General features: G+C 38.3%; 1 protein-coding gene across 1 annotated transcript; it reads left to right on the top strand.

Moving 5' to 3' along the window:
• The first annotated feature begins 1488 nt into the window (after window positions 1-1488).
• On the top strand, window positions 1489-23028 carry kcng2 (potassium voltage-gated channel, subfamily G, member 2). The gene is made up of 3 exons (XM_039681178.2): window positions 1489-1957; window positions 6749-7617; window positions 20528-23028. The coding sequence occupies exons 2-3, from the start codon at window positions 6826-6828 to the stop codon at window positions 21362-21364; spliced, it is 1629 nt and encodes a 542-aa protein (XP_039537112.1). The 5' UTR covers window positions 1489-1957; window positions 6749-6825; the 3' UTR covers window positions 21365-23028.
• The last annotated feature ends 260 nt before the right edge of the window (window positions 23029-23288 follow it).

The following is a 23288-nucleotide window of genomic DNA, read 5'->3' as shown; positions in this document are numbered from 1 at the left end:
GTGTAACTGTTAACTTTATATAGTACACACCATTAACGTTAACTGTCCAAGCGAAACGAAGCAAAATGTAGATCTAGGGAGCGATATTTTTTCCTAGGATGGTAGGGGAAGACTCATAAATGCTATTAACCCCAGTGACGGGTATGTTTAGGGTTGGGGTAACGTTAGGTCATGTTTACAGTTAACGTTAAGTCAGCGGCGTTCTTAAACACTCTGAAAAGCGATTATGCGTGTTGATAGCACGCCAAAAATGGAAATACGAATTGGGGTGTCATACATACACCATTTCATGAGATCAGTCTGAAAATGATGTTAATTCAGCCAGCTCACATACCTCTATTTGCTTCCTGTTTTCGGTCGAAGCCGATAGTACTCGATTGTCGAGTTCATGCGCTCAATAGAGTGCCGAAGTGATGACGTCACTTTGTAGGACAACTCGGAAGCTAGCGGCGCATGGGTTCCCTCAGTTGAAAAGCAATGTATTTTCCCCAATGCATCACATATTTTAGCGCCATCTACTGTTTTAGAAGAGGAAGTGATCATCTGCATAACAGATATGCATTTGTATGCACTATAGGTATTTGTTCAACGGTTACATGCAATTTATTGGATGGTTTGTTTTTATTTGTGGAATATTATCATGGATAATTTAGTTATATTTGTAAAACTAACTCCACTGCATTTTCGCTCAAATTGACCTTTACAAATTCTTTTCTGTTTATTTGCGAGTCGAGTTTTCCTTTCCAAAGCAGATCGAGTTTGTTTGCAAAATGCTGAATTTGTTTGTTAAATTTTGGCACAATTTGCTCCATTAAATCCAGATCCTTCTATTATCTATAAATGTATCCATGCTTTTATTTTGTGTTTACTGCCACAAATAGACGGCTTGAATTCAAGATTTACAAAATCAATGTTTTAAAGTGTTCACTGCATCCATCCTCTGCAGAAACAAAACCTCGACAATTTGTTGACAAAATGTTGTTTTGATATTATATCTAGTTTATTAAATATTTATAAATGTTCATTTTAACAACAAATATGTTCTGTTTTACACATTCAAATATTGTATAGCATAGCTGGCTTTATACTTTTAGCAAAAAATGGCTAGATTTGTGTTTATTAGCTAGTCCATTCAACATTAGCCCTGGATTTGAAAATGTCATTAATTTTGTTTCAAATTAATGAAAAAAAAATTTATTCATTATTTATTTTTTTTTTTCAAATATATTTTTGCAACTTAAATATTTTTGCTCTTCCAACATTTTACAAATCGGCGTTTAAATACAGTAACTGGCTGGTAACACTGCTGTATTACTGTAAAATGTACAGGTAATGTTTAACACCCTGTATTTCAATATTATCTAGATTATAATTTTGTTATTATTCATAAAATGTATATTAATAGCCTATGATTATGCTTCTATTTATTGATGAATTAACACACGCCCATGAGAACTGCTACACCAATGAGACACGATGTGTGTCTAATGCAAAACGAATGACAAAAAGTTAAATATCTAGGCTAACGTTTTGATAAATGGAAAGAGCTCCTCTACATCCCGTCCACGTTCACGCGCAAATGAGCTGGGTTATAATGGGGATAACTTAATTAGTAAAATTAGAGAGGGAGAGAGAGTGTTTTAACGTATTTCTGCATGGTAGTGCTCTGTTATTACTAAGCAAGCAGACTCGGGTTGAGATGGGGACTCGAGTGTGCGCGTGAGAGCAGCAGTAACACCCATTAACAGATCCAGTGTTCTGACACGAAGACTGAGGAACAACTTTAGCAGTTGTGAAGGAGCTATGAGCTGGAGTCAGTCTGATGCTGGAACCAAATCATCCAGCAATACGGATGAAGGAATAAAAGTAGCCTAAATGTGCAAATGCATCGCATCACAACTTACACGTCCAAGCTGAAAATGAGCTGGGCAGCGAAAAATCAATGGGCTTAAAACGGGTAAGTCGACTGTTCATTTTGTATTTTTTTCGAGTTTGTATTTGTTTGCAATAAGTCTCCGGCTCTTGTATGTTTGTTTCTGCGTGCGTTATCGCAATATCAGGTCAATAAAGCACTGCAAATATCCAAAGCTTGCGCGGTGCTCTTCTGACTTCCAAACCGCTATGTTTGGAAATCGCTTGGTTTGAATACAAAATCTATAATTCATATCTACTGCGTTTCATTAGTATTTAGTATTACACTCCTCTTTTTCTCTGTAGATGATATTATTACACGGAATAGAGGAGTTTGTGATTTCAGGCAAATCACGATGTCAAACTATAAAGTTACATAACTGAGAATTTATATTAAATTTAAGCTATATTTAATAAAAACATGGCTTCATTTTACCAGCTCATTGATGAATCCATTTCATATCAGCTGTTGCAAAACAAAATGATTAGATAATTTTTATATAATATAATATTTTAATATGATTGTAATGCTTTCCAAATTTGTACATTTAAGGGTTGCCATGAAACTTAAATGTTCATATAGGCCTATTTATTCATAAATATCACTGTTAGCCTATATTATAAATGACTAAGCAAATACAAGTTAGAAAAAAGAAAACTTAGATGGTTGTGGACAACTGGAATGCATTGCGATGTGTGTTTGAAGAGAGGTGATAGGCACGTCATGACCTATTATTGAAGTGACATAGGCTAATTAACATGTTTATTTTGGTGGAAATTGGAATGGATAGTATAAATTCTTTGGATATAGGTTTTATTTATCATTTGGTTGAGTTGGTGACACATTACTATCTAACTAATGAGTTAAAGTACATTTGGTACAATGGCTATTAACAGTATTTTAATAATGTCTGTTTGAAAATAATTTAAAATAGTTAACCTGTGACATGCATAAGTGTGTATTAAAGTATTGAAAGATAATAAGAAGACTATACTTACTTTTTCTTGTCACTTAAAACTTCTTGACAGTCTCTTGGTTTTCTGTCGAACTTAAATTCATTCATAAATGTGTTTTTAATACTGAGGATCTGACAGTTTTGTATGTATTACTACACTGCTGAGAGAAATGACCCCTTAATTAGAAATGAAACAGACCTGTCACAGTTATCCAGCAGAGAGTCATTTAAATTAATACATTTTTAGTGTCTGAATTGACTCTAAGTATGATGTGCACATCTTTTCTTCTTCATTTATTTTCCAAGCTATGTTATATATATCCAGCTCCTGTCTCTAGAAACACTTTGGTCTTAGGTTCCATTCCCAGGTAATTAACTGATAAAATAAATAAATAAATCAACATAGTTTGTATAAAAGCATCATATTAAAATTCTTAATATTATTTTTATTTTTTAAATGAATAATATGTTTTTGTGTTATGTTTTATGTTTTGTTGAATGAGAGGACTTGCGGTTTTATCATAAACTTTAAGGGTTGCCTATAGCTAGCAGCATAACCCTTCACTCGAGGAGACATAAAACTGACAAAAAAGCAATCCACTTATTGTCTTTTCATTCGTTTTACAGCGCAGCGGCGTGAATAACGTCGTCACCTATTAAGAACAAGCACAAATCCCTCATATTGATTCATGAGTGCCTTAAACTGTCTGTACCTCAAAGTGCCATAGCAGAAATCTCCCCATCAGCACTATTGAATTTCATCTTCCACGGGAGACACACACACAGCACATGCAGCACCGCAATACTCATCATCAGCACCATCACTCATACAGGCCGTTCCTTTTCATCTCGCACCACCCCATAGGACCTCAGCTGTCTGTCTGTGCTGCTGGAGAGTTTGTGTGGCTGTGCTTTAACATACGGGGACCTTGATCAAGTAGTTCACAATGTTACAGGCATCTTAGAATGGATCTGTGCCGATTGCTAATTGTGATGACCGTCTCCAAGGGGCAGATTAACCCAAAGGCTGCAGTCTAGGGGCCTACCTGATCAGGGGCCTCTGTTGAGCAGCTTTTACAAAAGAAAATTAAAATTAATCTATTTCTAGGGCTATACAGTTATCTAGTGGTTACTTAATATTTGCATAAGTCTCCCATTTTGCTAGATGTAAACAACACTGGTCCAGAAGCACTTCCTGTTTCAGTTTGTAATTGTTTTCTTTATTTCACATGTAAAGAAAACATCTTAAAGATGTTTGTTTAACTTTTTGATTCAGTTTTACATGTTCTGTTGGTTGTATTTTATCCCGGCTTGGAAACAGGCTCTTACTCGCTCGATTTCCGGGATTGTATATAATTGGGGGGGGGGGGGGGAGTGGGGGGCCTCCAAGGTCTTTAACCATCGTTCACACAGACCAGCTTCAAAACCTCCTTCTTACTTCAATACAGACCCACAGGAGTAAAGAAATAGACTGGAAAGGGAAAGAAAAGAAAGAAAGAACTAGCAGACATACAGCTCTGCCCACACTGTCTCAGTCTGAACTCCCTCTTACACTCTTTGCCTTTAGGGATTTTCATCTAAATGTTTTATGTTTTCACTCCTCTTGTGCATGTTTTTATATTGTACATTACAATAGATCTGTAAAAAACATTCAGGGTTTGTAAGATGTTTTAAATGTTTTTTTTTAAGTCTCTCACTACATTAGGTTGATCGAAAAAGACAGTAAAAACAGTAACATTGCAAAATGTTAATACTTTGTAAATTGTAATACATTTTAAAATGCATTTTATATTTTATTGCTGTGATGGCAAAGCTGCTTAACAATTAATGACCGTTGAAAAGACATCCCGTTATCTGTTCTGTGTTACACATTTTTACTTATTTACTGTAATTGTTACATTTTCTCTTTACTCTTTTAAAATGGTTAACTTTTAATTGATTATTACTCAAATCTAATTTGTTAAATTTAATTAATAATATTGCTTGTAATCTTTTGCCACAATTGTTTTGATTAGATAAAGCATTAATTTTTACAGTGAGAACGAGTAACTTTAACTAGGCCTATAATATAGTGAATTATTACATTTTTTTATAGGCCTATGTGGAACATTATCTGAATTGAGAGAGTTAGAGTATGTTGAGAGTTGAGAGTATGGCAACATTTGGAGGTTACTAGGTTTGTCCAAAAGTCGCTAAATTTGTCGGTAGTCGCTTTTTGAAAAAAATGTCGCTAAAGGGGTCTGAAAAGGCGCTAAGTTGGCAACACTGGCCTCGTTTGCATTTTTCTAAATGCCTCGGTGCCTACTTCAACTGGCACATTATGTGCAGTTTGAGCTCATTCACAGTATGAGCTTCATGCAGGAAATGCTGGGTCATTTATTGAGTCATGGATTGAGCGGTAACACATGGCATGTCTCAGTTAGACACTGATTCATTTGGATTGACAGAGGCCTCTGTGCTCAGGCAACATGTTGAAAAATAAAATTACAGCCCAGATGAGACAGAAGCTGTGTCATGTACGATGTTCGGAAGTTTCTTTAATTGCTTCTTATATCATAACTTAGAGGAGATTTCATTTATAACATTTAAAATTGGGCTTGAAATAAAGCGAGCTTTAAAATTCTGCCTGCTGCCGTAATATTCACTATGATAGCACCACCTTTCATTATTCATTTCTGACGTCTTAATAAATATAACGAGGGAGACAACAGTCTGAGATTCCTTATAAATATAAATCATGCTTTAATTTAACTAGCCTTTGTGAGACCGATGGCTTTCCCCCAGAATTACAGATTGAATCCTCTGGCGTGAGAAGGTCTGTTTCATAAATCTCTTACTGCAGTTGCACTAATTATACCCAATGTTCATTTGAGCGCATTGGACCTTACCCTGCCATTGTGTAGAGAACATGGCTCATTTAGGAACTTACCCATGAATAGAAAAGAAAACATCATAATTAATTCCTCTGCTTTGGGATTCAACTTGTGTTGTGACGTGAATTTACTGCATCCCGAGACTCGTGAGCAATTACGACTTCCAAAGCCATGGGACTGATGGAAGAATCTATATTCACTACTGTTTGAAAAAAAAAAAGCAAAATTAGTCAGGAAAATGTGATGTATTTGGAGACAAGACGACGAATATATTAGTATGAATATATATTGTGATGCTTGAAAACCTGAGTATTTTTAGTATAACCTACTAGGGACCGTGTTTACTCCTTTCTTTTCAACCATTGGATAAGATATAAAAAAATGGCTGTTGTAGCTGCACGCTGTTAAATATACGTGAAAACCTACGCTGCAAAATAATAAATAAAATGCTTTCTTAAAAAGGCAAAGGAACGCATGCACGTTTTCTTAATATGATAATTAAAAACCAATAGACTGATGAAAATGCGGGACATTTCCTCAATATGCGACACGTGGGACAAGGGGTGAAAATGCTGTGCAGTAGGCCTACAACGCAAATGTTTCTAACTCAGACATTCAGGGAAAACATTTAAATAACTGAAATACTGAAAGAGTTATCAAAGCTTGGATGGCAGTAGAAACACATTTATTTATTTTAAATCTGTGCTACATGACAAAGAGAAAACCAAAAATACCCATAATGCATTTTCTTCCTTTCCGTCACTCCGACTGTCCATGGGTGGGAATTTAAAAACCAATGTCCAATCTGTAGCTTGTTTTGCATCATCTGGTGGATATTCGCAGACAATTAATAGGGATATCTGGATGCAGCTAACGAAGAAAAAGTGCTTTTTTTCCCGGTGTGTTTTGGATATATCTTGACCAAAGAATCTTTTTGTGTTGTGCCCGTTGTGCTCGGACCCTTGGGACGTCTTCATTATTAATATCTGCCTCTTTTATCTCTCAAAGCTCCGGCATGATGCCCACCGTGACCTGGTAGACTGTGTGTTCGTGGAGTGTACGACCTGCACAGCCACGCGGCAGAGATGTACCAAGAGGTGGCTTTCCTAGCAGGCAGCACTGATCATCAGTTTACCTCCTTCCACTTTAAAACTTTGGAGAACCCCCATGAAATCAGCAGCAAAAAGGGTGTGTTCTACAAACGCGTGCAAATTCAGCGCAAGGAGGACGAGGTTCGCCGGGATCGAGGGGCTGGAGCCGACGAGGGTGTTTTAGCTGACCGCACTGCCATCATCAATGTGGGCGGCATCCGTTATCGCATCCCATGGTCCACTCTTGAGGAGTTCCCACTGACGCGCCTGGGGAAGTTACGTAGCTGCAGCAATGCGGAGGAAATCCTCGACCTGTGTGACGACTACGACGCGCACTGCAATGAGTTCTTCTTCGACCGAAGCCCCAGCGCCTTCCGCTCCATCGTCACGTTCCTGGCGGCCGGGAAACTCCGCCTTCTGCGGGAGATGTGCGCGCTGTCCTTTCAGGAGGAGCTGCTGTACTGGGGTGTGGAGGAGGCCAGTCTGGAGTGGTGTTGCTTGAGAAAACTGCGTCTTCGGCAGGAGGAGCAGCGGCAGAGAATCCGACAGGAGGAGGAAGAGGTGGAGCTGACCTCACCCCAGTCGTATGAGGAGGCGCCGGGTGCCGGGGTCCCAGAGGAGGGGCGTTTGGCGGGGTGCATGCACAGCCTCCGAGACATGGTGGAGAACCCTCACTCTGGGATTCCCGGGAAGATCTTTGCCTGCCTCTCGGTGGTGTTTGTGGCCATCACGGCTGTTACGCTGTGTGTCAGCACCATGCCTGACATGCGGGAGGAGGAGGAGAGGGTGAGTGGACACTTACATGATCCAGACTGGGGCTTGTGTGAGTCAGTCTAGTTTTCCAGTTATCTAAACATCCTTAAAAATATTTTCAGGGAACACATACTGTATAGATTTTTTTTTTTTTAAGGGTGGCTTAAAGGGATACTCAACCTACAAATTCTTTCATCATTTGCTCACGACTCGACTCGGTTTCTCAACTCGCCACTGTATATTTGGCCATCTGCTAACGTCTTCTGTCCACTCCACTATAGTACACGGATCTGGTAGCCGGATAACATTTGATAAAGTTAAAGGATTAGTTCACTTTTGAAAAAACTTTTGCTGATAATTTACTCACCCCCATGTCATCCAAGATGTCCACGTCTTTCTTTCCTCAGTCGAAAAGAAATGAAGGTTTTTGATGAAAACATTCCAGGATTTTTCTCCATATAATGGACTTCAATGGGAACCGGATGGTTCAAGGTCGAAAAGACAGTTAATAACAGTTTCAGATGCAGCTTCAAATGTCTTTAAACGACACCAGACGATGAATAAGGGTCTTATCATGCGAAACGATCAGTTATTTCAAAACTTATTCCAAAAATGTAACTTTTCTAAGGACAAATGCTAGCCTTGCTCTATTCACTGAGGCGCGTTTGTAATGTCACGTAATACGTGATTACGTTCAAAAGGTCACGGGCGACGTAGGCGGAAGTACAGAATCAAAATCGTCCGACATAGTTGTTTTTCTTTTTAATTCCTTTTTTTTAAAACGGTGTTTGAGCTAGTTTTCACGTTCAACCTATGTGTTCAACTGTTGTAAACACTGACTCTGTACTTTCGGCTACGTCGCCCGTGACCTTTTGAACGTAATTACGTAATACGTGACGTTGCAAACGCGCCTCACAGAATAGAGCAAGGCTAGCATTTGTCCTTAGAAAAGTTACATTTTTGGAATAAGTTTTGAAATAACCGATCGTTTCGCATGATAAGACCCTTATTCATCGTCTGGTGTCGTTTAAAGACATTTGAAGCTGCATCTGAAACTGTTATTAACTGTCTTTTGGACCTTGAACCATCCGGTTCCCATTGAAGTCCATTATATGGAGAAAAATCCTGGAATGTTTTCATCAAAAACCTAAATTTCTTTTCGACTGAGGAAAGAAAGACATGGACATCTTGGATGACATGGGGGTGAGTAAATTATCAGCAAAAGTTTTCAAAAGTGAACTAATCCTTTAACTTTTTGAAATAACTTTCTCTGTCTGTGTTGCTTCCGCTCGCGTAGCTTGACACACTGCTGATTCTCGTCATACTTCCGTTGCCAATATGCGCGCATACATAGCCATGTCATCATTGTGTACAAACAGTAAAAGGGTCTATATAATGCAAGTAAATAGATCCCTCAAAGTTAAGGCTTCAAAAAACATACAAAGTGAACATGACTAATTTATACGTCCCTGGTTTGCGAAACAATGTCTTCTAAAGCTAAATTATAGCTACTATGTGTGCATATATATATGTGAGCCATTCTCATCATATACTGACACTTTTGCCAATGCGTATACAATGCACATGGCACCCTTTTGCGTCAATATGAGACGCAGATATATATGTGCCAGAACACGCCTCCTAGTGGTCTAACCCTAACACTACCCATAACTGAAGCGTGTTATATTGACACTAAAGGGTGCCATGTGTGTTGGATGTCTACACATTGGCAAAAGTGTCAGTATGACGCCTTGGGATGAGAATGCGTTGTGTGTATGTGTGTATATATATATATATATATATATATATATATGAAGAGTTCAGATGCAAAAGCCTCTAAGTGCCATTTGAAATTTTCTTCTAAAATGATCATTTTTATCAAGCTTATAAATTTAAATTCAGTAATTGCACTTAAATGACAATGAAGATTACATATGAATTGCCATTTAAGTGAAATTACTGAACTTAAATATACAAGCTTGATAAAAATGATCATTCTAGAAGAAAATTTCAAATGGCACTTAGAAGCTTTTGCATCTGAACTCTTCATATATATATATATTGCATTCGACAGTTGAGTGGAGGTGTGTGTGTTTTTTAAAGCATCAAATTAGGAGGTCCCATGCACTATATGGACTCAAAAAGATGGATTATTATTTCAAAAAATCTTCATCAGAAAAAAGTCATTTGCATCTGGGACGGCATGAGGGTGAGTAAATGATGAAAGAATTTTAAATTCTGGCTATACCTTTTAAATGTCTAAATTGGGGTCAGTGTGGGGTCTTATTCATTTTTTCTTCTTAAATGACATGTTTGTTTTTTTTACTATGAAACAAGACTTTTAAAAAAGGATTGTGAAAAAGATTGTTCTGCTATGTAATTACCTAATTACCAGGCAGTATCAACGGTCTGACAGTACGTTTGTGTGTGTGTGTGTGTGTGTGTGTGTGTGGCTAAGGAATGAAATTTTGAATATCCAAAAGTGTGGGTTACATTAACATAGACGGTGCAAAACAGATATGCCCCCTCACTTATAGTTTCTGTCTTTTAGTCACACATGGTTAGTTTCAGGAGTCTTCCTAGAAGTTTGAATGAGTTTTGACTGGTTTTTGGATGGTGAAAAGTCTAAACAGAAGTTAATTAATCTGCCATAAAGACAGATTATATATTAAAATGGCTTTTATTACACTTTTTTATGGTTGAAAGCTCCAATACTGATTAATTGCTTGGAAAATGAATAACCAGTATATTCTTTAAAATGTCTAATTTATTGTTCTATGCAAGAAAGAAAACCAAATGGATTTGGGATGGCATGATGCCTGGATGTTCATTAATGGGTGAACTATCCTTTTAAACGTTAAACTGAAGATAATTATACAAAATCAAAGTTTGATGCAGACTTGCATGAACAGGAGCAAAACTGCAGAAAACTTTTTTTTAATAAAGTCCAAAGTTAATGATATTTGAGAGAGTATAGTCACTTAAAACACCTCTGGGCATAAAACCAACCATCAGTTTGGCCTTTGACAAAAACTGAGTTCTCCTTCATCTCTGCAATTGATGATGTGAATCATTTTCTCTGTAAACAATTCAGATATGATGTTTGTGTAAGCTGTGTGTGTGTGAGAGTGAGTCTCAGTAGCTAAACTGTGTACTGTAGGAGGATTTTTTTTTTTTTTTGACAGAAACATTCATGACAGCCTGGGGGACAGCATCTCAAGTCCAGGGCCCGATCTCATGAATACCAAATTAGCCATATATACCACAGAACTATTGTAAAAGCCTGGCAGCTGTTCCTCTATCACTAGCACACATGTGCTTACTCAGTCACTCACACACACCAACACTCATTCACACAACTTTGTTTCATTGTATTCCTGAGGACATCTCTGAGACTTCTATTGTTTAAAGTTAATTAATTACTATTGACCAAATCAACCCCTAAAACACTAACATTTCAGACTTTTAAACAACAGTGTTTTCTTTATTTACGAATCAGTTTAGCAATTGAAGACATCTCCAATGAGAGTTTTTTTGTCACTTTCAGGGACTAGCCGAGACCCTAAACGAAATTTTAGAGTGCTAAACAACAGCATTTCTTTATTTATAAAACATTTAATAGTTTAGAATGTCCCAGAATAGGGAGGTTTTGTCAAATTTCATAAGCTTTCTGGGACAAAATCCAGTTTGTATAGTTTGTCCTCAAACTATATACAGTTCCAGCCCGTTCTCATCCCAAGGATTCATATACTGACGCTTTTGACATTTCGTCTACATCCAAAGCACATGGCACCCTTTAGCGTCAATATGAGACGCAGATATATATGGGCCAGAAGGCGCCTCCTAGTGGTGTAACCATAAACCTACCACTAAACCTGAACCTACCATAACCGAACAAAGCTCTATGCGCCTCATAATGACGCTAAAGGATGCTATGCGTTGGATTTAGACGAAATAGGATGAGAATGTGTTGGAAGTTTTGTGTATTAGTGTAAACTGTGACACTTTTGAAATTTCGTCTAAATCCAACACACAACAAACTTTTTTACAGTATCAATAGTAGTACTAGAATTTGTATGAGCGTATTAAATACATTTACAGTATTTGATTCTCCCACTTCATCCATTTTTCACTCAGCTTGTGGTTCTTAGTTTTTCTTGCAGCATGCAAGTAGCATGCAATGCCACATTAGGACTTTAGAGCTTATATCGTGATGGAGACTTCTGTTGCTTTTATATATAGTATGCTATTATATTCCAAAATCTCTTCCCAGCACACATTCATCCAAAGTTTTTTATCTTTGCTTTTTGGTCTGTATCCCAAGGAGCTTATTTTCCTAAGCAGCTTTAATATTAAATGACGCTTTATTAACAAAGTTCGGGAGGATCATGCTCAGATAATCATCCTTATTAGCACAGGAGGAGCACACTCAGTTAATCAACTCAATTAGCGTGACAGGAGGTATACATACAGCAGAATTACCTCTGTCCCACGACAGTTTGCTGCATCCCTCCACTACCCCAACAATGGGTGGAGCCCTCCCCTCGGACAGCAGCCTGATTATATGTAAATGTGAACTCATTAAACTCATTAAAAATTTAACAGTAGAACAGAATTAGTCATATATTATCTCAAATACACTCTTTTATAATGTGCTAATCAAGCCAAGACGTGTAATATCCCCAGTTGTACGAGCCTATTATCTGAAATGCCTTGACTATTAGTGATAATATTGACATTAGATGTAATAAGAGTTTAAGGAAAAACTCAAAAACGATAATAATCATATATATATATATAATAATAATAATCATATTCCTAATCATATTCCCAGGGCTTGTCCTAGCACTTCTAAATCATTCCAAGTTATGAGTGTTTGTGTACTGGAGCACAGACCTCCGAATGACATCAATAAAGACGATGGAAATTGAAGCGGAGAGAGAGAGAGAGAGAGAGAGAGAGAGAGAGAGAGAGACAGAGAGAGAGAGAGAGAGAGGTGTCTTCCACAATCAAAGGGCCACACTGAAGAACAGCAGGAGGAATCCAGGGAGCTCTTTATCTTCAAAGAGACAATCAATCACTGCCAGCAATGAATTCGGCTCCTTAACCCTCCGCTTACACACACACACACACTGAAACCGACAAATGAATTTCCATGTGAACACATCCATATACAGTGACCATGTTTTCATGTTTTAGGGGACTTTCAATATAGACATAATGATTTTTATACTGTGCAAACTATATATGATTTATATGTTGTTTTCCTCATGGAAAAAATGTCCACACAAGGACAAGGATTTCTGAGATTGCCATCTTTGTGAGGACATTTTTGTCCCCATAATGTATAGGATTTACCAGGAAACACATGCACACACTTTGGGTTTCTATGTTCCATTTTTGTAGACCATTTTGTAAGATGTAAACAACACTGGTCCTGTTTCAGTTTGTAACTGTTTTCTTTATTTCACATGGAAAGAAAAAATCTTAAAGATGTTTGTTTAACTTTTTGATTCAGTTGTACATGTTCTGTTGGTTGTATTTTATCCCAGCTTTTATGTAGTGTTAAAAAACCGAAATAGGAAGTGCTTCTGTACCAGTGTTGTTTACATCTTGCAAAATGGTCTATACCTTCAAAAAAATAAATAAATAAATAAATAAATTAAAAAAAAAAAATCACAATATAAGCTGATTTTCTCATTAGGACCAAAAAATATCCCCACAAAGTCAAAGATATCTGATATGCTATCCTTGTGGTAGCATTTTATCCATATCTAAATTGCTTTACGGCACGACGTCACATACATCAACAACATATGAAGCAGCCTTTATGGAAGACAATAGCACGCATTTCAGACGTGAATCATGGAAAGTCAAGGAACCGAAAACCGACGGCTTTTTGTGAGTGGTATTTACAACAGTAACGTTAAATACAAGTACTCCACGGTGACTCTAGGGGTCACTGTTTGAGAAAAATGTAAACTGCATAGTGTGCCTTTAATTGTGTTGAATGTGCACTTAGTGTAATTCAAATCTTAAAAATAAAAACCTATCCTTTTGGATAAAAGTGCACTTTGAAATCATGTCAAAGGAGAGCAGCCCTAGGAACTGTCCATTTGTGTGGCGTCTAATACTATAGCCTCAAGTGCTACATTACTGTCACAATAAGTGTACAAACTCAACTCAAAGCCTGACCTAACTCTCAATTCATACATTATACAACAGCAAACAATTACATTATCACACTAGACACATTATCAGTGGCCTCTGAGGAAACCTGCTGTTATCTATAATGAGTTTGTGATGCACTAAAATGCCTCAATTAGAGAATTAGTTGAGCAGCTCGGAGACAGACTGAAAAGAGAAAACACTTGATGAGTTCTGCGAGTTGCTTTTCTCGCACAGAAGACGACGATAAATGATTATTTCACAGATGCTGTGGCCCTTGTCAAACAGAAGTGCACAGTGTACTTCACATCTTAAAAGGGTTTTTTTATACTGTATTTGCAGATAATATAATATTAATGAAATAAAAGGGCACTTAAAGAAAAGTATACTTTCATGACAATATTTTTAACACTGACGTACACTTTGAAATAGTGCATTTTGTAATGTCAAGTTTTACTTTAAGATGCATTTTAAATCATGTTGTCATGCTTTAAAGAAGTGCACTTATTTCAGTGTTGAATAGCATTAAAGTACTTGACTATAATTTAAACTGTGGTGTTTAACTGTATGTTTAAATATGCAATTACACATTTATTTAAACGCATGTAACATTTAATACACTTTTCATTGGAAATTACATGAACTCTGAACTACATGAATCTGAATTACATGAACTCGAATCACATCAACATGCCAGTGGGCTAGCATGTCATTAAAAAGCCTCAAGAGAAGCCAGTTGATAATCTTAGGCTATATGTTTCTATTGATATGAACAATCGGGTACATTTTACAATATAGCTGGTTTATGATATATATTACGATATTGCCTTTCTCCACTGACGTTCGAAATTAATAGTCAAAGCGTCTGTGATGATTGTTAGAAGACAGCTGTCTGACTGACATGGCGAACAGGAACATGGTTCGTGTAACGTTAGCAACACATCATTAGCTGTTTGATAAAATAGTCAAGAAGAGGCTAATCATATTAATTGAATTAATCATCATACTGTTATGTGTCCGGCCGACATTGTAAAGAGAAATACCGTTGTGCAGCGTTTACCTCAGTAAGTTGGCCGAGTGAATCTGTGAGCTGGTGAGTGGAGGATGGGCTAATTTGCATATTCATGAATCCGCATATGCTAAATGAAGCAAGAGTGTAGAGTTACATTCAAGCTATTTTAAGGCATAGAGACATTTTTTCACAGGAAAAGAAAACATTTAAATATGTCATTTAGGTGTTCAAAGTGAGTTTTAAGGGATACAATTATTCACTACAGTGAGACTTTAAAGGGATAGTTCACTTTGAAATTAATTTTTGATTTGTTTTAGCTTACCTCAAGGGCTGTGGTTACACGAAGTAAAAACAATACTGTTCGTTTTCTCACACAAACCACTCGTTTCGTGTCTTAGGCCGTCAATGTGTACATTTACAAGTCATTAAATCATGTTTAATTTGGACTTCTCTGTGCATGCTCTTTGCATTATATGACTGAATATCAACAACGGTTTGACCGAAAAGTGTAAAAATTGAAAATACTGAGGAAACAAAGACGCATACATCTTGGATGCCCTTGAGGTAAGCTAAAACATATCAAAAATGTATTTCAAAGTGAACTATCCCTTTAAGACTGAAACAGTTATTGATAAAAATAACGATTTTGCACTCACACACACCTTTATACAACAGTCAACTGGTCCCATCCATCAGCTCAAATGCCCCTCTGAGATCCTGAGCAAGCTCTGACAAAGAGAAGAGGGCGATATTAAAGTTGTCAGTCTATTTAGCATCGAACAGAGTACTTGACCTTGAGTTATGATGTCTAGCAGCTGCTGGGAAAGAGCTAGAGGGTCCAGTGGGAGAAAGGGGGACAGGTCTCACAAAACATTTTGATCTCATACGATTTTAAATGAATATTGACAGAATGACACAAGTAAGGTAAGGTGAAAATGAAAAAATATTGAGATTATCATTAAACCTAAATGACAAATTTACTCCCGTCACTCATCAGATAACAAAGCTGTCAGCAACTATAGGGAAGGCCAATTATGTACTGTTGGATTGGAGCACCAAAATCCAGCTGAAGCACTCAGACGTGCTCACACACTCTCAGACAGGAGAGCACTGGAAACATTTGACCCTGACTGAGAGAAGGAGAGAAAGTCAAAGATGATTGCCGAATTGCTGCCCGATTTAGAAGGAAATAAAAAGGTGATGATGGACAGAAGTCATTTCATCCTGAGAACAGTTACGCAACCACATCAAACAGCACCAAACACATCTTTCCGATCAACAATGATGAATGCATTTCTTTGTTCGCCTTTTAAAATGAATGCGCTGTCGATTTATTTTACAACAGACTTGATAGCGAATCTATATATCTCAATTCTCCAGCTGCAGTGAACTTTGAGGGAAACCAGTTCAACCCAAGCACTCTTTGATAACGTGATGACGTAACTACATATCATCTGTTCATCACCCTGGCAATTTGATTGGCCCGGCAATTTCTGAACCGATCATAATGGATCGAGTCCAGACCGAACTTCCCGACCAAAAAATGTTTTATGTGGACTTTCCATGCACGTAATGATTTTATACTGTATCCCTATCCCTCTACAGATCAGAGAAAACTTTCCGCATTTTTATGTTTTCCTCATGGGAAAAAAAGTACCCACAAGGACAAGGATTTCGGATATATCCATCTTTGTGCGGACAATTTATCCCCATAATGTAGGGTTATCTAGGCCACACACACACATATTTCATTTAACACTACAGGAACAAACTAAACTCTTTGCACAAAACACAATGTAAAATTAATTTCATAGCCTGTGAATACAAATGGAAAATATATGAAACACATATAAACAATGAATTACAGATTTCTGTTTCCAAATTACGTGCCAAATGTGCCTGGAGAAGCACTTCTGTTTATATGAGAACATTCCCCTATATACACGCACATATTATGGACAGTAAACCCATGCCTTGCCACTGATAAAAAATGATTTTGTGGTGAAGTAAATTCTAGGAAAAAAAAACTGTAATTTCTACATGAAAAAGTTAGTTCAGGCGAGAATTTAAAAAACAAAGTAAATTATAGTGCATGTAGAATTAAAAATTAAGTAAAATTACTTAACTTTTCTGATCCTGGTGTTCCCATAATGCACTGTGCCTTGATTTTTTACCTTTTCCAGCTGTATTTACAATGTTTCATCATTGCTTTTGTTGTTAGGATTTGTAACTTGCCATTTTGTGACATTTGGAGTTCATTTTCTACTCAAAATGACATTCATATATATATGATCAATCAGATGTGCCATTGTGTATTGTGTACCGAGTATTGCTTTCTCTGCCTGTTAAGGAGAGTAACCTCAATTCCATATGTGAAATTGTATTAATGTTTTTTAAAGTTTTTGCTCGCATATTTTTACTTATTGTTCTATCTATAGTTTATCTATAGTTTGCCCACAAAATAAATATTGTCATAATTTATTTTAACCAACCCCCTTGGCCCTCCAAACTTTCTTTGACTTTTTTTTTAGGATTTGTTTTTTTACTCAAATTTCAGTCTGATCGCCACTCAAAGCCATCATAGGGCCTTAGAAGACTTGAAATATAGTCAGATGGACCACTTTCATCATGCTTTCATTTTTTTGGTCAATTTTAGTACTTGAAATATCCAATTATTCACTTTCATTTTATGGAAACAAGCAACATGGACGTTCTGCTAAAAATCTCATTTTGTGTTCCCGAGAAAATGTAATATTGGGGGAGTAAATATGGCAAATTTAAACTATTTATTTTACCTTAAGATAAACTCCACGAATAACAACTAAAACATCTTCTTCATCAACTCTTTTCATTATCAGGCAATAATCACATTTAATTATACCTTTAAATATTAATGCAGTTCATTAACTCCATGCAAAGCCTGATTGTTTCAGAGGAAGCTGGGGATCATGCTGGGCTAGTAAGGAAAAATGAAACCTTTTATAAATTAGAAATAGTTTTCTAACTGCCTGCCTGATCTGTGACGGGAAAACATATTTGTCTGGATGAAGCTCATTAATACATTTCAATCAGGGCTTCAGAGTGGGTGCGTTTTTTTTTTCCTTAGAGTAATTTGTAATTAAACATGGCCTGCAGAATTGTACAAGTCTGTTCCCTCAGAAACAGCATCATGCGTCAAACAGCTCATGTATGACTTTGAGGTCTACTGAGTAATTCTTGACATGCCCATTAAGCAGAAATGTCAGTTTGATATACTCACCAGTTTGCAGTATACGTGTCAGTCATAACATATGAATAAGTTATTAAATAGGAAAGGGTTGGTCCCACATGTGGCATATGCATTTCTAACTTTTTTCTGAAAATGTACTCACCCCCATGTCATCCAAGATGTCCATGTCATTCTTTCTTCAGTCGAAAAGAAATTAAGGTTTTTGATGAACACATTCCAGGATTCCGCTCCATATAATGGACTTCAATGGGGTCCAAACGGTTCAAGGTCCAAATGAGAGTTTCAGTGCAGCTTCAAATGGCTTTAAACGCTTCCAAACGATGAATAAGGGTCTTATCTAGCGAAAGTCGTTATGTAACCGACCAAACCAGACAGCTATGGAAGTGCAGAGGTCAGCTGGGCCTTTTTTGCAATACAGCAAATATGATTGTCCCACTTCAGGTCCTGAGAGATGGTATAGAGCCCAGCAACCTAAATGGCTCTTCATGATGGTGAGTGGGGTAATGCTGGGGTGGAGGCCACAATCATCTCCACTGTTTTGAGCATGTTGAGCTCCAGGTTGTAATGACTGCACCAGATTGCCAGCTGTTTTGTTCGTGTACAGGGGGAAGAGCAGTGGGGAAAGCACACATCCCTGCGAGGCACCATAACTGATTGTGCAGGTGTCGGATGTGAATTTCCCTCGTCTCACTAGCTGTTGCCTATCTGTCAGAAAGCTGATGATCCACTGACAAACAGAGCTCCTGTAGGAACAGAGAGCTGGACTAAGATGCGTTTTGGTTGATCGGATTTGATTGAATGGATTGCTTTCTTAGTGCAAACGCTCATGTGGTTGAATGCGTTCGAACAGCCACTAAAGACTCTCCGCCTATTGACCTAACGTGTAATCATTATGCGAAGTGCGCTAGCCTGACTGGATTTAAACTTTGGCGACTAAAGACCCAAGTTTGGTTTGAAGACTAAAAACATACCAAGGATGATGTTTTCTCATTCTCGATGTTTACTCACCGCATTCGCCATGGTCTTGCGGCTGTCTGAGAAGAAACTAAATATGTAAATTGCAAAAGCTTATTTTGTCCATTAGATCAAAAGAACTGGAAAAAACTTCCCTCAAAGAAATCAGGATAGAAGTGGTTGAAAGTGGACAAAAGAAACAGATTAAAATACCAGATGTAAACTGGGATGTGTCCACTTGTGTACCGATCAACCAAAACGCATCTTAATGAAGGTTGTAAACAGGGCCTTAGTCTGAGATGATAGTGTTGAAGGCCGAGCTGAGGTCCACAAACAGCATCCCTTGTTTGTCCAGATGTTGCGGGATATAATGCAGTCCTATGTTGACTGCATCATCCACTGACCGATATGGCCGATGAGCAAACTGCAGGGGTCCAACAAAGGTCCTGTGATGTCCTTTAGGTGGGCCAGCACCAGTCTTTTAAATGACTTTATGACCATGAGATTGACAGGATTGTAATCATTAAGTCCCGTTATTTGGGGGGATGGGGATGATGGTGGAGTGTTTGAAGTAGGAAGGGATGTCGCACAGCTCCAGTGATCTGTTGAAGATCTGAGAGAAGATGAAGTCCAGCTGGACAGCACAGATTTTCAGACCGGCTGCTGGGGATACACTGTCTGGGTCTTCTGTTTCCTGAAGACCCAATGCACATTCTCTTCACTGATCTGAAATGCAGGAGGTGGAGGGGTTGCTGGAGGTGTTGATGGATGTGCAAATAGACCATCAGAGTTGGTGTGAAGTGATGAGAGACTGGGATTTTCAAATCTGCAATAATCATTCAGGCTGTCGGCCAGTTGTTGATTCCCTACGTAATTGGGGGACAATGTCTTGTAGTTTGGAATTTCTTTCAGGCCTTTCCACACTAACACAGGGTCGCTGGCATAAAACAGCTTTTTAGAACATAAATCTCGTTTGTCAATTTGTTTTTGGCCTGATTGGACAAGATTTTGCACCCATTCCTATAGGCTTCCATTTTTTTTTTCATTTGTTCCAATTTTTTGAGTTTTGCATGTGTTTGTCGTTTTTGTATTTTAAAAAAGTCCCAGTAGGAATGTACATATCTATGGAAGCTTGTTTCCGTCACAGAATGAAAAATAAAAAAGGTAATTGCGACTTTTTGTCTCACAATTCTGACTTTTTTTCTCACAATTGCGAGTTTACATCTTGACTATTTATACGAATTGCGAGATGTAAAGTCAGAATTGCAAGATATAAAGTTAGAATTGTGTGATATAAAGTCAGAATTGTGTGATATAAAGTCAGAATTGTGGAATATAAAGTCAGAATTGTGTGATATAAAGTCAGAATTGCAAGATATAAAGTCAGAATTGCAAGATATAAAGTCGCAATTGCAAGATTAGGTGAAGAATACTTCACCTTCAAATATACTGTGATGGAAGGAAAACTAGGATGTATTTATCTAGTATAATATTTATCCAATATATTGAGACATAACAACCATCAAACGAAGACTCTAAATGACTTGAGAAATTCAACTAACCTGTGTTTCCTCTATCAGGGTGAGTGCTCCCAGAGGTGCTTCAACATCTTTGTGCTGGAAACGGTGTGTGTGGGCTGGTTCTCCCTGGAGTTCCTGCTCCGTTTCATCCAGACACAGAGCAAGTGCGTGTTCTTGCGCACACCCCTCAACATCATCGACGTGGTGGCCATCCTGCCCTATTACATCACTTTGATAGTGGACTCCCTGTCTGTGGGCGACCGTCCGACCGGCTCAGGAAACAACTACCTGGAGAAAGTGGGACTGGTCCTGCGAGTTCTTCGAGCGCTGCGGATCTTCTACGTGATGCGTTTAGCGCGTCACTCTTTGGGGTTGCAGACGCTGGGGTTGACCGTACGCAGATGCACTCGAGAGTTCGGACTGCTGCTGCTGTTCCTGTGCGTCGCCATGGCACTGTTCTCCCCTCTGGTCTTTCTGGCCGAGAGCGAGTTGGGCGCCAAGCAGGAGTTTACCAGTATCCCTGGGAGCTACTGGTGGGCCGTCATTTCCATGACCACAGTTGGATACGGCGACATGGTTCCACGCAGCATTCCTGGCCAGGTGGTGGCACTCAGCAGCATCCTGAGTGGAATCCTGCTCATGGCATTCCCAGTCACATCCATATTTCACACTTTTTCACGCTCCTACCTGGAACTAAAAGCGGAACAGTGTCGGGCCACGCGGCACAAGCCCGATTCACAAGACAGCACCAAGTCCCAAAACAGTGAGGATTCACAGGACACTGACAGTTCGTTACATGGAATCACAGAGACCGCTGCAGTCAGTGCGCACCATCGCAGATCTGTAGCTGTGGCAAGTCAAGGAGTCCCACAGGTCAGGCGATTTCTAAAGTCATAATGCAAACAATTAAGACTTAAGGAAAAACTCACGTACAAAGACATACTACAGGTGAGCGGCCATATATAGTACCTGTTTAAGCAGGTGACTTGACAATACTAGACTGGGAAAGGAACATTAAAATGGACAGGTTTGTTGTCCAAAGCACAATTCTTTAAAGGAGTTAGTTCACCCTAAAATGAATATTCTGTCATCATTTACTCCCCATCATGTTCCAAATGCATGACTTTCTTTCTTCCATGGAACACAAATGGAACTGTTGAAAGTGAATGGGTCTATAAGTTCCAAAAACAATTTAAAAAACACCATATGATGGAAAAGATGCAAAATGTAAGCTATTTTCCCCCTACTTAGTAGCGAATAAATATCATTTTTGACTCAGAATTAAATGTGTCATGCCAGGTTTGACATAAGTAACACGAAACAACATAGAGGAGTGAGGTCTACCACCCGCCTAAATCTCACTCTCATCTGGGTCACGGCACAAATTTTTACCACCCGCCTAAATCTCACTCTCATCTGGGTCACGGCACCAATTTTTACCACCCGCCTAAATCTCACTCTCATATGGGTCACGGCACCAATTTTTACCACCCGCCGAAATCTCACTCTCGTCCGGGTCACGGCACCAATTTTTACCACCCGCCGAAATCTCACTCTCATATGGGTCACGGCACCAATTTTTAATACCCACCTAAATCTCACTCTCATATGGGTCACGGCACCAATTTTTAATACCCACCTAAATCTCACTCTCATATGGGTCACGGCACCAATTTTTACCACCCGCCTAAATCTCACTCTCATCTGGGTCACGGCACCAATTTTTAATACCCACCTAAATCTCGCTCTCATCTGGGTCACGGCACCCATTTTTACCACCCGCCGAAATCTCACTCTCATATGGGTCATGGCACCAATTTTTAATACCCACCTAAATCTCGCTCTCATATGGGTCACGGCACCAATTTTTACCACCCGCCGAAATCTCACTCTCATCTGGGTCACGGCACCAATGTAACTGGTCCTACTTGCACCACTACAAGTGGGATTCGAACTAGCATTAACCGGCATGGGAGAAAGGCTAGCTAACAAGGATTTTAAAACTAACAGCCCCAAAAAATGTTCTAAGGTCAGGGAAGTGAGGTTTACCGGCACAGCTCGTAATAGCTGGCCTCTTTTATATATGCAGCAACTGTGTTTGTCCCCATTCACTTTAATTGTATAGAAAAAAAAACGGCATGAACATTCAGTTAAACATCTCCTTTTTGTTCCACCGAAGAAAAAACATCATATGGATTTGGAATGGCATGAGAGTGAGGGATGACTGATTTTTATTTAAGCTCGTGTACCTGGTAGATGGATGCTCCTACCTGTGAAAACTGTATGACTGTGAAGATTGACATTTTGCATCCACCTTTAAGGTAAAATGAGCTTTTCTCTGGTGTAAGAGCATACATTGTGTTACACTGTTCAAAACAGGCTATTGAACTTATTTATGTTACTATATCCCTGGTTTGCAATAACTATGTTTATGAAAACACATTTCAAACATATTTCTGTATAATTCTGCTTTTAGATGCCATAGTCTCAGGATCTGCCGGTTGTAATAAACACAGTGAAATACCCTTTAAAAGAATAAAGGTTTCTTATTTTCAAATTGTCTTGAGTGATAGCTGTTTTTTAGGATATACTGTATATGTCATTTTTAATTAGAAAGGAAATTGGTCTCAAAATATGAGGATACGTTCCATGGTATATGATTTTAGTAATCCTTTGGTTGCATGGCATTACCAACTGATACCGTCAGATTCTCACGGTTGGGTGTTGAAATATTCCTGAGATGTGTTTAATGAGTCCAAACTGATCTATTCCTATAAGCGATTAAATGTATGACAGAAGGTCAAGACCTCATAACATTGAT

This window comes from Pimephales promelas, chromosome 18 (genome assembly GCF_988280905.1).
Source record: "Pimephales promelas chromosome 18, fPimPro1.hap1.1, whole genome shotgun sequence".
Lineage (NCBI taxonomy): Eukaryota > Metazoa > Chordata > Actinopteri > Cypriniformes > Leuciscidae > Pimephales > Pimephales promelas.
Note: the sequence above shows the minus strand (reverse complement) of the source record. Positions and strands in the feature narration are given on the sequence as shown.